The sequence below is a fragment of the Mobula birostris genome, chromosome 3, assembly GCF_030028105.1.
Source record: "Mobula birostris isolate sMobBir1 chromosome 3, sMobBir1.hap1, whole genome shotgun sequence".
Classification (NCBI taxonomy): Eukaryota; Metazoa; Chordata; class Chondrichthyes; order Myliobatiformes; family Myliobatidae; genus Mobula; species Mobula birostris.
This window is the reverse complement of record NC_092372.1, coordinates 96,830,039-96,846,213: the sequence shown is the minus strand read 5'-3', so window position 1 is coordinate 96,846,213 and position 16,175 is coordinate 96,830,039. Positions and strand designations below refer to the sequence as shown.

General features: G+C 40.1%; 1 protein-coding gene across 1 annotated transcript in view; it reads left to right on the top strand.

Annotated features, from left to right (window-relative positions):
- ptpn13 (protein tyrosine phosphatase non-receptor type 13) overlaps positions 1–16,175 on the top strand; it is a 260,769-nt gene that overhangs the window by 88,770 nt on the left and 155,824 nt on the right. The window contains exon 7 of the mRNA XM_072253123.1: positions 8,171–8,710. Coding sequence (XP_072109224.1) covers positions 8,171–8,710 — 540 coding nt within the window. The remainder of the gene's footprint in view (positions 1–8,170; positions 8,711–16,175) is intronic.

Below are 16,175 nucleotides of genomic sequence, written 5' to 3'. Positions count from 1 at the left end.
TTTCAGGCTGAGACCCTTCAGCAGGTCTGCACTCTTTTTCATAGATGTGTTGCTTGAATTTCCAATATCTGCAGATTTTCCCTTGTTTGGAATCCGAAATCCTGCCACCTGCACCAGTTCCTCAGTCATGCATTCATCTGCCAAATCATCCTATTCTTGCCCTCACTGGCATGTGGCACAGGCAGCAATCCAGAGATTACTACCCTGGAGGTCCTGCTTTTCAGCTTTCTCCCCAGTTTAAGCTTTCTGGCAGAGGCAAGCAGGCTTTTTTTAAAATTCAGAATCTCTCTGTACTTATCAGCATTCATCTTCCCATCAATCATGACCAGATTTCCAGTCTCTACTTCTGAAAAACATCCCTATAGAATGATGCTACCTCCACCATACTTTACAGAAGGGATGGTGTTACTAGGCTGATGCACAATATTAGATTTGCTTAGTGTTGCGGCCAAAATGTCCCATTTTAGTCTCACTTGATCACAAGACCTTCCTCCACATCTTTGTAGTATCTTCTAAGTGATGCTTTGTAAAGTCTTTACAGGCAAGGATATGCTTGTTTTTGAGTTAGGGCTTCTTCCTTGCCATTCTTCCATAAATGCCCTGTTTGTGTAAGGCCTTAGAGATTGTGGAGCCATGAATTTCATCTCCATTTTCAGCCTCTGACTTCCGCAGGCGCTCAGAGTGACTGTTTGTGTCACAGTAGCCTCTCTTACAAATGCCATTCTTCTGCAGTAACCAAGTTTAGAGGGGCAGCCTGACCTAGGCAGTGCGGCTGTGGTCTCATATTTTTTTCCACTTTTTCACGATGGACTGCACTGAGCCTTTGAGATGGTCTTGTACCCTTCCCCAGATTTGTGCTTCTCTATTATCATTTTCCTAATTTCCCTTGAATGCTCTTTTGTCTTCATTTCGGTTTGGTCTGTTGAAAATCTTTCTCAGCAATAAACATTATTGCACCTGAGGAAAGTTAGTGTAGTAATTACAAACGGGTGGAATACTTATTCAGCCTCGTAATTTCAGTTTTTAATTTTTAGTAAATTGTTTACAGGTTTTGGAATTTTTCTTTTGATTTGACATTGTGTACAATGTTTTGTAGATTAGTTCAAACAATCCCATGTCAATAAATGTTAAATTTAGAAAATGTGGCAGTAAAATGTGAAAACGGTCATGGGGACTGAATACTTTTTCAAGGCACTGTATATGTGCTGTGTGGTGCACCTTAGTCCAGAGGAATTTTGTCTTGTTTGGTGGTATACATATGTATGGTTGAATGACAATAAACTTATACTTGAACATAGCATCTCAGGACCACAGAAAGTGGTGGATATAACCCAGTCCATCTTAAGCAAAGCCCTCTCTACCATTGATTACATTTATATTGAGCACTGCCACAAGAAAGCAGCATCCATCATCAAAGACCCTCGCCCTCCAGTCCATGTTCTCTCCTCACTACTACAATCAGGCAGGAAGTACAGAAGCCTTGGGTCCCACATCACCATGTTCTGGAACAGTAATTAATTCTACAACTGTCAGGCTCCTGATCCGGCGTGGATAACTTCACTCACCACAACTGTGAACTGCGTCTGCAACCTACAGACAAACTCTCATTCAAGGACTCTTTACAACTCACGTTCTCAGTATTATTTTTTTAATTTATCTTTTGCACGTTGGTTGTTTGTCTTTATATGTGGTTTTTCATAGATTCTGTTGTATTTCTTTTCCTGTAAATGCCTGGAAGAAAATGATTCTCAGAATAGTATATGTCACCATGTATATGGTAACATGTAGATGCTTTGGTAACAAATTTACTTTGAATTGTGACCTACGAAAACCATGCCAAATGACTTATTCATTACCCTATCTATCTGAGTTACCAGTTGCAGAGAGCTATGGTCTTGGATCCCTAGGTTTCTCTGCTCATTAACATATCTTGGCATCCTACAATTTACTGCATATCCTACCTCTGCTTGGTGCTTAACTTTCAGAATTTGCAGCATTCATGCTGTAGGTTGCAGTTGATAGTTCTAGTATTTTCACCCCTAACAAATGCACAACATCGCTTTCTTCTCTATGTTGTCAATTCTACTTGACAACAGAAAGTCCATTCCACTTTTTTGATTGTTCCAAATTTGTATCCTTAATTTTATGTTGGACTGTCTTCTTATACTTTAAAGGGAATATGAGTAGAGTAAAGACACCAAGACAGGTTGGTTGGAATATGGTGCGTGATGTGCAAGTTGAAATAAAGTGTGTTAGGAATTGACACCAGAAGGGATTGAGGGCTGGAATAATGAGTGGTCAAAATGGCAGTGTGCTGAAAGGGAGTGATCATCCTGTGGGAGGAATGGTGCTTTTAGCCTTGCTTGATGGCTCAGTGTGACTACACTTGGGCTATATCAGGGCGGCTGTACTGGAATAGCGACGTGTATGGTCTGGTTAAATGTTTTGCAGCACAGAAGCAGGTTTACACCATGGAAAAGGCAATAGGCAGATGTCTTTTTTGAAAGAGACATTAAAATGGGAGTGAGCTAGATGAAGCAGAATATGTGCATAGGATAAAGCAGGGGAATATAAAGCTGGAAATTCTCACATAAAATGGAAAATGTTTTTGTAGTTGTGAAAGAAGTAGAAAACAAGTGTTTACTTATCTAGAGATGCAGCTCAGAACAGGCCCTTCTACCTACACCACCCAACAACCCACCAATTTAACCTTGGCCTAATCAAAGGACAATTTACAATGACCAATTAACCTACTAGCCAGTACGTCTTAGCGCTGGGGCGAGGAAACCGAGCACCCGGAAGAAACCCACGTGCACATGAGGAGGAACGTACAAACTTGTTTCCAGAGAATGCCGGAATCAAAGTCCAAACTCAAAGCTGTAATAGTGTTGCACTAACTGCTACGCTATTGGCACCCCAGACAGTTTTGTTTGTACAAATTCCGATTAATGACGATGCATTATCCATGGGCTGAAATAAGGAACAGTTGGATTATATTGGATGTGCAAGTGCATGAAGCCAGAAAATATCAAAACGTTTCCAATAGTAGATTCTATGATTAAGACATAAGAAATGATGGATTGTCTTATTTGCATGTTAAAAGTTGTTCGAGTGTATTGAAAATTATTGGGTTAGAAATTAATCAGTGAAAGAGAATACTTGGAAAGAGTACAGTGACTTCAGGACACATTGCCATAATGGTGGTTTAACAATTGCAGCCGAAGGCAAAATACTGCTCACTTGGTGATAGTGTTTTATTTATCGGCAACATGATATCTTGATTTTTGTGCATTTTGCCACATACATAACAAATCATGAACTTGAATCTGAAGTTTCAACAGCTGAGACAAGTATAATCACTTTTAGACTTCAACATTTTGACATAGCATCTCAAGATGCAGAAGTACAGATTTGCATTTTCAGAATGTTTGGGTATGACCCACGCATGGGGGGTGGGGGTGTGGGTGGGAAGGGAGGGAGGGAGAGAGAGAGGGGGAGAGGGAGACTGACTGACTGACTCACTCACTCACTCACTCACTTGGGCTGACTGTTTATTCACTTTAATGAGAACTGTTGTAGAATTTAAAGGAAAAGTATAACAATAAACCATTAACTAAAACCCTCAAACTGAAAGCTAAATACCAACGGTGTGGTTGGAAGCAATAACTAAATAGTAAATAAATACAGCTCCTTTCCAGCAGTCATGGAAATGGTAGTCCTCTTTACCGGACAAGAACAAACATAAGCAGGGAGTAGAAATGTTGCTGTGTTTTTGATCAAGTCTTGACAAGACTAGAACGAAAGAAGGGCGTTAAATCCCATCATGGTGAAACAGTAATTAGCTGGAACGTGCACACTTGTGAGTACAATTGCCAAACTTGCTGCATGGGCGTGTAGCCCTGGCAACAGAGTCCATTGTTGTGACGTACACAATGCATTCAATAATATTATTATGCTTTTAGAAGTCTGGATGTTGGTTATCATTTTAACAACTAAAATTTTAACCATAACATAAGCTGAAAAGTTTTCTATCTTTTCCAGGAATGCCTGAGCATACTTAGGCAGGAGGTATTTTAAAAAAGACTATAAAAGCATCACGCACTCACCGTTCTATGCATTATGTTTACATGTATATCGGTTTGCAATCACATTGAAGCGCATGGTCTATGCACATAGCATATTGTGTGTACTCATTATAATAAAGTAATTGTACTTGCAGGAGTATTTGTGGTAGTAAATTGTATCGCCAATGTTGCAACAACTGCGATGCTTTCTGCTGTATGTGTGGAGTGTATACACTTAAATCTCAAAGACAGAACATTACTCCTCTTATTAAGAAACCCTGTGAGCTCTACTTTGGATGTAAAATTGGTGACCAATACATGGCCTGGGCTCCTCAAATTTGTTGCACAACATACGTTGTCGATCTTAGGGTTTGGCAGAGGTACTCGGAAATCAGTGCCATTCACTGTCCCGATGATCTGCCATGAGCAGGAGGATCATTTGACAGACTGCTACTTCTGTCTGACCAGTGTGTCTGATTTCCCTGCTAAAAACAAGAAATCCATTGAATATCCTGATCTCCCTTCAGCCATGAGAATTCTGCTGCATGACGATAGTCTTCCAGTACTGAAGCTAAAAGAGACATGGAGTCTAGAGGAAGCAGACAAAGATGCCATGATGCAGAAGCCACTAATGGAAAATGACGCTGATACTGATACTGATACAGATACAGATTTTGAACCCTTTATGTCGAGTCAGTCTCATCTGATAACTCAATCTGAGTTAAATGATCTGGTCAGAGACTTGGGTTGCAAAATGCTCTCACCAGGCACAAAAATTTCCCTGAAGGATTTTGATATTTCAGACAGATGTTTCCCAGAATAAATGATGCCAGAATTAAGGAAGGCATTTGTGTTGGTCCACAAATCAAACAGGTCATCAACAACAGGCAATTCAGCGAAGAAAATTTTCAACATCCGTGAATGCCTTCTATGTAATTTTCTCCAGTCCCACTAGAAATAATCAGCCTCAAAGATGAGCCAGTGAAACACAGCTATTGCCCAAGATCCAAACACACAAAGTTCAGGTTTCTCCAGCTGATTAAACATACTGCATCTGTGGTTGGCCAGAACATGGGAAACAGCCTGAAGTTTTCACATGATGCAGTATGTGCCTTCCTTGCATCTAAAGTACCCTGCCATGCCTCAGTTTATTAGATCAACTCAAGTAACAAAATATACTCAAAGATTATTTCCTGTTTTCCTTCTCCGAAAGAAACTTCTTAGCAATACCCAGCTGCTTGTGTCAGCCAAATGCATTGGTAAATTGACTGGGATTCTGTCTCCTTCCCCTACTGCTTTTGAACTCTCCTGCACCTAGCTGCTATGCTCCTGCTCATTAGTCCATTTCACAACTCTGGTATGCAGCAGCTAGTAGGAATGTTAGTGAAAAGGTTCTGTTTATGCAAGAGACAAACATGAGGCTAATGTGAACTGCATCAACCTAAAAGATACTCATAAGCAAAATGACTTCATCTTAGTGTGGGAATTACTTGTGCATTTCAATGCACCCACCATAATTGACAAGAATTTTACCAGTCAAATGCAGGTATTTGTAAAGCATGCTATAGTTTTATTTAAAGAAATGTACTTTTCCATTTCATCTGTAAATTGGAATTTTGTAACTCATGCATAGGAAACAACTGATCAATTTTATAGTGATATCTTGCTGTTTAGCTTATCTTAAGGTATATCTTAACTAAACTCAACTGTTTAAACAAAAATGTTATTCTTTGGCAGAGTCTCTTAGTAAACAAAGTTTAAAATCATTAGCAAATGATGTTATTTATAAAGGGTAAGCAGGGATCAAACGAAGGTCTTCCATATGATTTAGATGGTTTTCCTAGCAAACTAGCCATTGCATCAGCTTATTAATGGCGAGACCTGTTAACTATCCCAGTGAAACGAACAGTGGAGGTGGTTGAGACATTGCCCTCATGCCTGGTTAATTGTCAACATTTCGTTGAATAACTAACCAACTGTGTAAATTTGCAGTCAGCTGTTGAATGCATTACATTGAGAAGGGTGTGGATATGTGATCACATAAATAGAAATTGAAATGGTAGATGGACAGGAAAAATGGTTTCATCCTTTAAAAATAATCTCCCTATTAAAATTGTAATAATTGGAACTAGGAACAGAATTAGGCCAGTTGACCTATTAAATTAACCTCAAAGTAATAAGGCCTAAATTTATTAACACCAGACTTACATCCTTCACCTGGCTGATGCTTCACTGAGAACTATGGCATTCAGTATGATGAATGTGGTAGAAGAGCAAGTCAGCAGGGGCAATATCACCTCAGCATTTAATACGTATAGTAAATCAGTCTTTCACAATAGTGAGTGCTGGTCACCTGGCTGTTCCTCTTATTGTTTGTCAGTGAAAACCTATCATCTATGAGCGGAAAAATTACTGCTGATGCAAAATGCTTCAGGACCTCAGCAGGTCAGGCAGCTTCTGTCAGGGAAATTAACAATTGGCATTGCGAGACAAGACCCTACATCAGGACAGGAAAGGAAAGGGGTAGAAACCAGAATAAGAAGGTGGGGTCAGAGCAAAGCTAGCAGATGATTGGTGAATCCAGGTGAGGGGAAAGGTGGGTGGGGGTGAGGGACGATAATGAGAAAAGCTGGGAGGTGACAAGTGGAAGAGCTAAAGGCTGAAGAAGAAGTCTGATAGGAGAAGACATAGGATCATGGGATAATGGGAAGGAAGTGGGTAAACGGAGAGGTCATGGGTGAAGGAGGAGAAGAAAGGGGGTGAAGAGGCCACAGAATGGGGAAGAACAAAATGGGGAGGGGGAAGCAAAGGGGCTTTTGAAGGTTAGAAAGATCAATTTCACGCTATTTGATTGGAGACTAACTGGGCAATATGAGTTATTGCTCCTCCAGCCTGCATTTGGCCCCATTGTGGTGGTAAGGAGACCATGGCCAGATAATGTTGGTGTGGGAAAAGGAAATTGAACTGAAATGGGTAAACACTGGGAGAGCCTGGGTGTTGCAATGGACGCAGCAAATGTGCTCGCTGAAGTGGTCTTCCAATCTGCGTGGGTCCCACTGATGTAGAGGAGGCCAGACCGGATACAATAAATGTGTCCAACAGGCTCGTAGGTGAACCACCACCTCACTTGGAAGGACTGTTTAAGGCACTGTATAGTGGCAAAGGAAGAGGAGGGGTGGTTGTAGCACTTGTCATGGTTGCAGGGTATAAGTGCCAGGAGGGAGATCAGTGGGGTGGGAGAGTTTTCAAGGGGGTCACGGAGAGTGATTCCTTCAGAAAGCACAGATGTGGTGGGGAAGCGAAGAGAAAGATGTACCTGAAGGTGTGATCCCATTGGAGATGGCGGAAGTTGAGGATAATGATATGCTGGATGCAGAAGCTCGTGGGGTGGAAGGTGAGGACAAGGGGAACTCTATCCCTTTTATATTGGGGTAGTTGTGGTTGAGGTAGAACGTGTGGGAAATGGGAAATATACAAGTGAGGGCAGTATCAATAATGGTGGAAGGGAAACCCCGATATCTGAAAAGTGAGGACATCTCGGATGTTCTTTTATGGAACGCCTCATCCTGAGAGCGGTGGAGGCAGAATAACTAAGAGAAAGGAACAGTAAGTAACAGGGTGGGAAGAAGTAAAATGTGAGCATCAGTTGCATATGTCAGAAAATAATCTGCCTCTGGAGTTGGAGACAGTGATATCAAAAAGAAGATAGATTTATCAGATGGATCAAGTAAATCTGAGGGCAGGGTGGAAGATGGAGGCAAAGTTGGTGAAATTGACGAACTAGCATGGGTGCAGGGGTCCAAGTGAATGCCCATGGCTACATCTTTGGTTTGGAGAAAGTTGGAAGAGCCAAAAGAGAAATTGTTGAGGCTGAGTACCAGTTCTGTCAGACAGAGGATGATAGAGATGGAGATGCCTCTCTCTACCAGTATCTGCAAAATTTCTTATGTTTTGGATGATTTATTTAAATTGATACATGTTTCAAACATTTTCTGTTTGCATATCAGATAGCTAATATTCACAGGTATTAATTTTAGTCAGGGAAACATTTGTTCGGTTATTTATTGAGTGTGTTGATATATTATCTTTCTTCGTTAACATTGCAGAAAGAAGCACAGCACCGAGTGCAACAAGAAAGTCCAAGGCACAATTCTGTGAGCAGGTCTCACTGAACAAAGGACTAAGCAAATCTATGGGGTTTTTGGCAATTACCGACAGGACATTAGACTTGGATTCTTATCACACGTTTTCTGGGCATGAAGACACAATAAGTGTGCGGCGGAAGTTACAATCTACACCCAATGGTTTGGGTACGGATTCCAGTTTCATTTGTGATCATGGCAATAGGAAGTACTGGACCTCCACAGTTGACCTGGGTTGTTACAACGACAGAATTTTGGCACCAAGAGATCGTTCTTATCGACATAGCCTTTGCCCACTAGGGATGGGCCAACAGATCAAAAACACTTTCCCAGTCAGAGAGAGAATGCACTCGGAGTTGAGGCAAGTGCCAGCTTCACTTGGTATCCAAAGATCTCATCATACTTCTCAACTTTCCATCTCATCAGCTCTCTCAGGTGTTTATGAAAGGATTAAAGAACGACAGAATAAATTACAAGTTCTGAGAGAAGCAATGGATGTGGATGGTAAGTACAACATAATCATTTTTTGTAAACTGAAAATAAGAGTTGCAAATGCAGGGGAAGAGCGCATAAGACTATAAGACAAGAGCAAAAGTTGGCCATCGGCTGATTGTTTATCCCTCCCAACCCTATTCTCCCTGTAACCCTCAAAACCCTTACTAGTTATGTACCTGTCAACCTCCTCTTTAAATAGACTCAATGATTTGGCTTCCTTCATCTGTGGCAATGAATTCTACACAATCACCACCGCCTGGCTAAAAAAATTCCTCATCATCTCTGTTTGAAAGGGTCATCCTGTTACTTGCGGTCATCCTGTACCACAGGGCTCAGTGCTGGGACCCCAGTTGTTTACAATATATATTAATGACTTAGACGAGAGAATTAAATGCGGCATCTCCAAGTTTGCGGATGACATGAAGCTGGGCGGCAGTGTTAGCTGTGAGGAGGATGCTAAGAAGATGCAGGGTGACTTGGATAGGTTGGGTGAGTGGGCAAATTCATGGCAGATGCAATTTAATGTGGATAAATGTGAGGTTATCCACTTTGGTGGCAAAAACAGGAAAACAGATTATTATTTGAATGGTGGCCGATTAGGAAAAGGGGAGGTGCAACGAGACCTGGGTGTCATTATACACCAATCATTGAAAGTGGGCATGCAGGTATAGCAGGCGGTGAAAAAGGGGAATGGTATGCTGGCATTCATAGCAAGAAGATTTGAGTACAGGAGCAGGGAGGTACTACTGCAGTTGTACAAGACCTTGGTGAGACCACACCTGGAGTATTGTGTGCAGTTTTGGTCCCCTAATCTGAGGAAAGAGAGGGAGTACAAAGAAGGTTCACCAGATTGATTCCTGGGATGGCAGGACTTTCATATGATGAAAGACTGGATCGACTAGGCTTATATTCGTTGGAATTTAGAAGATTGAGGGGGGATCTTATTGAAGCATATAAAATCCTAAAGGGATTGGACAGCTAGATGCAGGAAGATTGTTCCCGATGTTGGGGAAGTCCAGAACGAGGGGTCACAGTTTGAGGATAAAGGGGAAGCCTTTTAGGGCCGAGATTAGGAAAAACTTCTTCACACAGAGTGTGGTGAATCTGTGGAATTCTCTGCCACAGGAAACAGTTGAGGCCAGTTCATTGACTATATTTAAGAGGGAGTTAGATATGGCCCTTGTGGCTAAAGGGATCAGGGGGTATGGAGGGAAGGTTGGTACAGGGTTCTGAGTTGGATGATCAGCCATGATCATACTGAATGGCAGTGCAGGCTCGAAGGGCCGAATGGCCTACTCCTGCACCTATTTTCTATATTTCTATGAGATGATGCCCTTTGGTCCTAAGCTCCCCCTCTATTGGAAACATCCGCTGTAAGCAAGCCTTTCAATATTCAGTTGGTTTCAGTGAAACTCTATCCTCTCCATTCTTATAAACATCCAGAGTTGTCAAATAGCTGTCCATATGTCCCCCTTTTCATTGCTGAGAGCATTCTTGTAAACCACCTCTGGATTCTCTCCAATGCCAGTGCATCCTGTCTAAGATATGGAACCCAAAACTGCTCAAATATGGTCTGACCATTGCCTTACGAAGTCTCAGCATTATGTCCTTGCTTTTATATTCTAGTATCTCAAGATGAATGCATTTGCCTTCCTTACTACTGACTCAACCTGAAAGACAGCCTTCAGGAAATCCTCTACAACCTGTACTAGGACTCCCAAGTCCCCTTGCACTTCTAATTTCTGAAGTTGCTCCCCATTGAGAAAATAGTCTGGACCTTTATTTCTTCTACCGCGTGCATGACCGTACACTTTCCTACACTGTATTCTATATGCCACCTTTTTGCCCATTCTTCTAATGTTCTGAAGTCCTCTTGCAGATTCCCTGCTTCCTCAACACTACCAGCCAACCAGAAAAGCCCCCTTTTATTTCTCTTTAACTTCTACCAGTCAGCTAATCTTCTGTTCATAGTACCTTCCCTGTAATAGTTCAGATTCTTGTCTTATTTACCAGCATCATGTGTGGCACCTTCCAAAATGTGTTTGATTATAGATATAATACAAAAGAAAGGAAGTAGATTGAATGCACCCAGTATTAAATAAAATAAAGAAATGAGGAATAAAAAGAACTGGATGTATTGAAAGACAAAAAAAACTTTAATTTAAATTAAACATCAAAAAGCTGTTTAAATCAATTTGAAGGAGTGAGACCACATGTTTGTGTTAAATTGTACATGTGCAATTAATCCACTAGCATTAAATATCTATGAGACAAAGAATGTGAATCCATTTGACAGATGCAGAATTACAAGACATTCACAACACGCTGGAGCATCCCGACCTTCGTCAGGACTGAAGAGGGAAGGAGCAGAGGCCCTAAGATAGTCCTGACGAAGGGTTCCAGCCCGAAACATTGACTGATCGTTTCCACGGATGCTGCCCGGCCTGCTGAGATCCTCTAGCGTGTTGTGAGTGTTGCTTTGGCCCCAGCATCTGCAGAGTACTTTGTGATTACAAGACATTCAATGCATATTAATGATGACAATTGAGGATAGAGGGGTGCCCTTTCAAAACAGAGATGCAGAGAAATGTCTTTAGCCAAATGGGGTGAATTTGTGGAACTTGCTGCCACTTGCAGCTGTGGAGGCCAGGTCGTTGGGTGTATGTAAGGCAGTGATTGATAGGTTCTTGATTGGACATGGCATCAAAGGTTACGTGGAGAAGGCCAGGAAACTGGGAATGAGGAGAAGCTTTAAACAAAAGGATCAGCCATGACTGAATGGGCCAGATAGGTCTAATTCTGCTCCCATGTCTTATGGTCTTGTAGTCTAAAAGAATCTATATGTCAAAAGCTCAATGTATGTTTCTAGTAGGTAGCAGGATAGACTGCACCTCCTGAAAATAAAACACAAGTGACTGACAGAGTACATGACTTACGGCTATTAAACAAAACAAAATTGTAAGACCTTATGTGCAGTAGCATAGTCTGTGGTGGGCTTTTGATTTGTTGGGTTGTCATATACCTCTAACTTAATACAAATTTCAGTGCCAAAGATTGTAAAATTTTGAGTGTGTAATTCTTCAACAACACTGTTTAATAATCTTTGTTGTTTTGAGTTTCATACAATGTGATTTATAGTATTAGGTACTTCTCTGAAGGCTGTTGCTGCAATAGAACTCGTGTTCTGATGACTGGTTGCCTATTCCAAATCCTGCTGTCGATTAAACTGGTTAATACTTTATTTATACATGTGATGATGGTGTATCTGATGAGGCTAGCAGCTTTGATCCAATCTTAGTTCCTTTAGAGAAGATGTAAGGTGTCGCTCCAGCCAGTGGGAAGTTATATTCACTCTGAATTTGGCTGACTTCAATTTTATTGTCGTCTTTCATTTCATACTTGGTCAAGTGCTTAGTTGATGCCTGATGTATTTATGTACCAAAAGAAATTCAGCTCTTTTATCGTTCTGAAACCAAGACCTATTACTACTACACAAGGAAAAATTGTACAAGTTATTGACAGCACTGTTGATGACCTTGTCATTATTATACATATGATTGAACGCAGGACAGTTTAGTAGTGATTGGCTAGACTGAATTTACACAAGATTCTATGGACAGGATGCAACCAGCAGTTTTCCCATTCCTGGGCAACAATCAGAGTTATGATTATCCTGGAACAGCTTGGCTGGTGACACGATTAGTTCTGGTGTATATGTCTTTGGAAATGCATTCAGAATGTTCTTTGGGCTTGTCGCCTTTTCTCTACATTAGATTTGTGTTGTGTGGAGTAAACTGTATTGGCTGAATATTGGCCTTTGTGATTGTTGATGCCTCAGGATGAAGACCTCCTGAAATGGGATGTCTGTTATGTATCCATCTCTTTTAGCATTGTGGTTGTGTCACAGAACCTGATGGTGGATATCTGACTAGTTGATGATTACACCTTTCAGTTTAGACATGGATTTTTGGTTCTGCTACGGGAAGGTTAGCAAGGATGAGATCATACAGGTTTTTTTTCCCCCTTTTACTGGTTCTTTTTTTGCCGTGCACTGCAAACCTAGGCTAGTAGCAGTGAAATTCAGAACTTGGCTGAGAGGGCATTCTATGCCCTTGCTATCACTGACAATGCCACTGAAAATAAATACACATCAGATTCAACTTAAAGTTCTCCTGTCTGCTCTTTCTCAATTATTTTGTTCTTTTCCTCTTTGATTTGAAGTTCCGCACCTTGATTACTGAAACTTTAGTCAGCAGAATTAGAACTCCGCCTAGCAATAACCTGCTGAAGTTTATCTTTTCCTTTCTTTAACCTGCTCAGCTTGAAGGTGGGCAAAATCCAAGTTTTCTTTGTCTATATAATGGAAATCTCTCAGCCTTGGTAACATTTTGGAAAGTCTCTGGTACATTCTATCCAGGATCTTGACTTCCTTTCTACAGTGTGATGCTTAGAATTGAACACATTTTCCAGCTGGAGTTTGATATATAACTTGGTAGAGTGTGACACCATTTATGATACTGCGCGTCCTATTTAGTTTATCAGCAGATCTATCAATTTGTCACAGAAGTTCAAAAAATTTGTTTGTGCTGACCCCCTTAAGTTTCTTGGTGCTTTCAAATTGTACTAGTTAGAGTGTATGGTTTTCCAAGTCCTACTTCAATAGTGCAGTACTTTGCATTAGATTTCATCCTTGTGTATTTTTGCATTTCATGTTTCACTCTCTGTCAACATTTCCCAATATTTTTCTAATTTGAAATTTTAAAAATTATTCCTCTATCCAATTCCATTTGTTAGATTTGTGGACAAAATAATGACCCTTGGTGGTAACTCCTGTGTACATCGGTACGGTGGAGATCAGCCATTCACCACGTTCATTCATCACTGGTTTCTGCTTCATAGCTCATTTTGTATCTGCATTGCTTCTGTCCTTTAACTTCTGGATCTTTGATAGGACGCAGCAGAGACTTTCTAGATGAGAGATTTTCATTATATGGACAGACAAAGTAAACTAGGATTTTGCCCACCTTAAAGCAGAGAAGGTTAAACAAAGATACATTAGAGATAAAATTCAAAGGGTTCTTGTAAAGAGGAGATTCTGCTTCTGCTGATTGAAGTTTCACTAACCGAGGAGTAGAAATTCAAATCACAGATACAGGAGAACAAGGTAAAGAGGAAAGAACTAAGAGAACTTTAGGTTGCATCCGATTTACTGAAAGGAAAATGGAATCAGATGTTGAACAGTTCTTCTTGATAGTGTCAATGATAGCAAGAGCATGGTATATCCTTTGTGCCAAATTCTGAAGGTAACGTCCAGGCGGCACATTAATCAATGACATTTTGGGATTTCATCTATACACAAGAAAGTGTGGAGCAGACGTCTAAAATGGACACTGAGCCTCAGGCCTTCATTTCAGCAAAAGAATAAATCTCGTTAGTAGGTATAATTACAATATGATCTTTGCAGTGAAATTAAGCAGCAACATGCAAGAGAATAGAGGCTACGGAGACATGGCAGGTCTTTTGGGAGCAGGAAGAAAGAAGGACGCAGTTAGTAAAGGATTTGACCAGCCAGTGAAGGCAGTCGATAGCGTTCAACTAAAACAGAAGTACAGAAACTGTAAGCATTACTCAGCAAAAACAGTTCTGGTTTCAATATGAATTTTTTTTTTGCACTGTTACTAATTTGGGTGTATGATGCAAAAAGGTAGCTACTGTTTATCATGCTGATGTCCTTACTATTAAACTCAATTTAAATCCCTTTATTATAAATAAGGCAAATACTTTGCACATGAAAGTGAAATAGTTTGAAATATGAAGTTCCATGGAATTTTACAGTAAAATGATATTTCAAATTTTAATTCCTTTGATACATTTGTAGATTTTGGGCAGTTGTGTTGATTCCCCAATAAACGGGAAAAAAAATCAAGACGTGTCTTTGATAATTGTCCAATGGCACAAATTGTACTCGTAGGTTTGGTAAAGGCCCCCTCACTACCCCATTCATGCTCCTACCGTTCTCAAAGATAATTTTGCCAATGGATTCTGCATTCAGATCTGGACATTAAACATTAAACTTAATGTCAGTTAATTTAAGGATCAAAGAAATGAAAGTATTTTTCTAAAAAATACTTTATAAATCTATGCCAACAGTATTGTCTTTAATATGATTTTTTTTGTTTACCTAAAAACAGAAGGAAGAATTTTTAATTAGGGAATATGCTATCTAGCCAAAATTAGCTGTTCTTTGGCATGAATTCAATCCTGATGCCAAAAACTGACATGATGAAAAGTCTATTTCAAGTCAATAACTTGCTAGAACAATGTATCTATTATGTGAGATCACTTTGCTTTATTTCCAGTTATGTGCAAAGCCTTCAGGTCTTTCTGGGGCTTATGCTGCTTGCGTCGTCATGCTCTTTTAGAGTGCATGCACTGATCTTGCCCAATTTGTCATGCAAAGATCTTTTTTCAATTCACATCTTGAATGTAAAGATAGATAATCAATTGATGATGATGGGAAGTGGAAGCTGTATCTTACATTTCTAATTATTCACTTGTTTATTATTAAATGTATTTTGAAGGAAACAACATACGGTATGTTAGCTGCTGCAATGTACCAACACATTCCTAATAAATCCAGGTGGGATCAACCACTACAGAATCTTTTCTTGTTTACAGCCGGTTTATAACATTGTTCCAGTCTTTTTAAGTTGTATTAAGCAGGAAGCCATGATGTTTGCAACCAAAATAATTGAACTTGTTCTGCTTTAATTATTTGGTAAGAACCCAAATTATGCATTGCAGTATTTGCTCAGATAATGTGGGCACATTTGGGTTCAGAGTTGATGTGTTGATGTCATTGTAAGTAAATCAGAATTTTAATTAGATATACCTGTGCTGCTTTCCTCCATTGTGAGCCTCAATTTGAATTTGAGACGACTTGTGTATTGAAAATATTATCTCAAGGAAGCCTTTATTCCCACAGAATAGGCATAGGCCAAACAATTTTATGGTACTGATTATAAGAAGGTGAAAGCTGTAGAGCAGCAAAGAGATCAAGTACAGAAATAATTAAAATCTACAAACCCCATTTCCAGAAAAGTTGGGATATTTTCCAAAATGCAATAAAAACAAAAATCTGTGATATGTTAATTGACGTGAACCTTTATTTAGGGAGTTCCGCCTGCAGCTGAATGGAGTAATATATAAATTCTGTGGCTGCCTTTAACTCCTCCTTTTCCCCAGTTTAATCCTTGAATTGTTAAACTTTTATTTTCTGATCTTGGAGGGAAATAGCGGTTATTATGTCGTATCCTTTACGAAGTGGAACACAACCTTTTGAGCCCAGCAATGGAAAGGGAAAAACCTCGAAAGAAAAATCAGAAGGCATGCCTGTCTGGGCTGAGCGTTTGGAACGTATGTTGATGGATCTCGATAACAAAATGGATAACACTTCTGAGTTGAACTCGTTCCG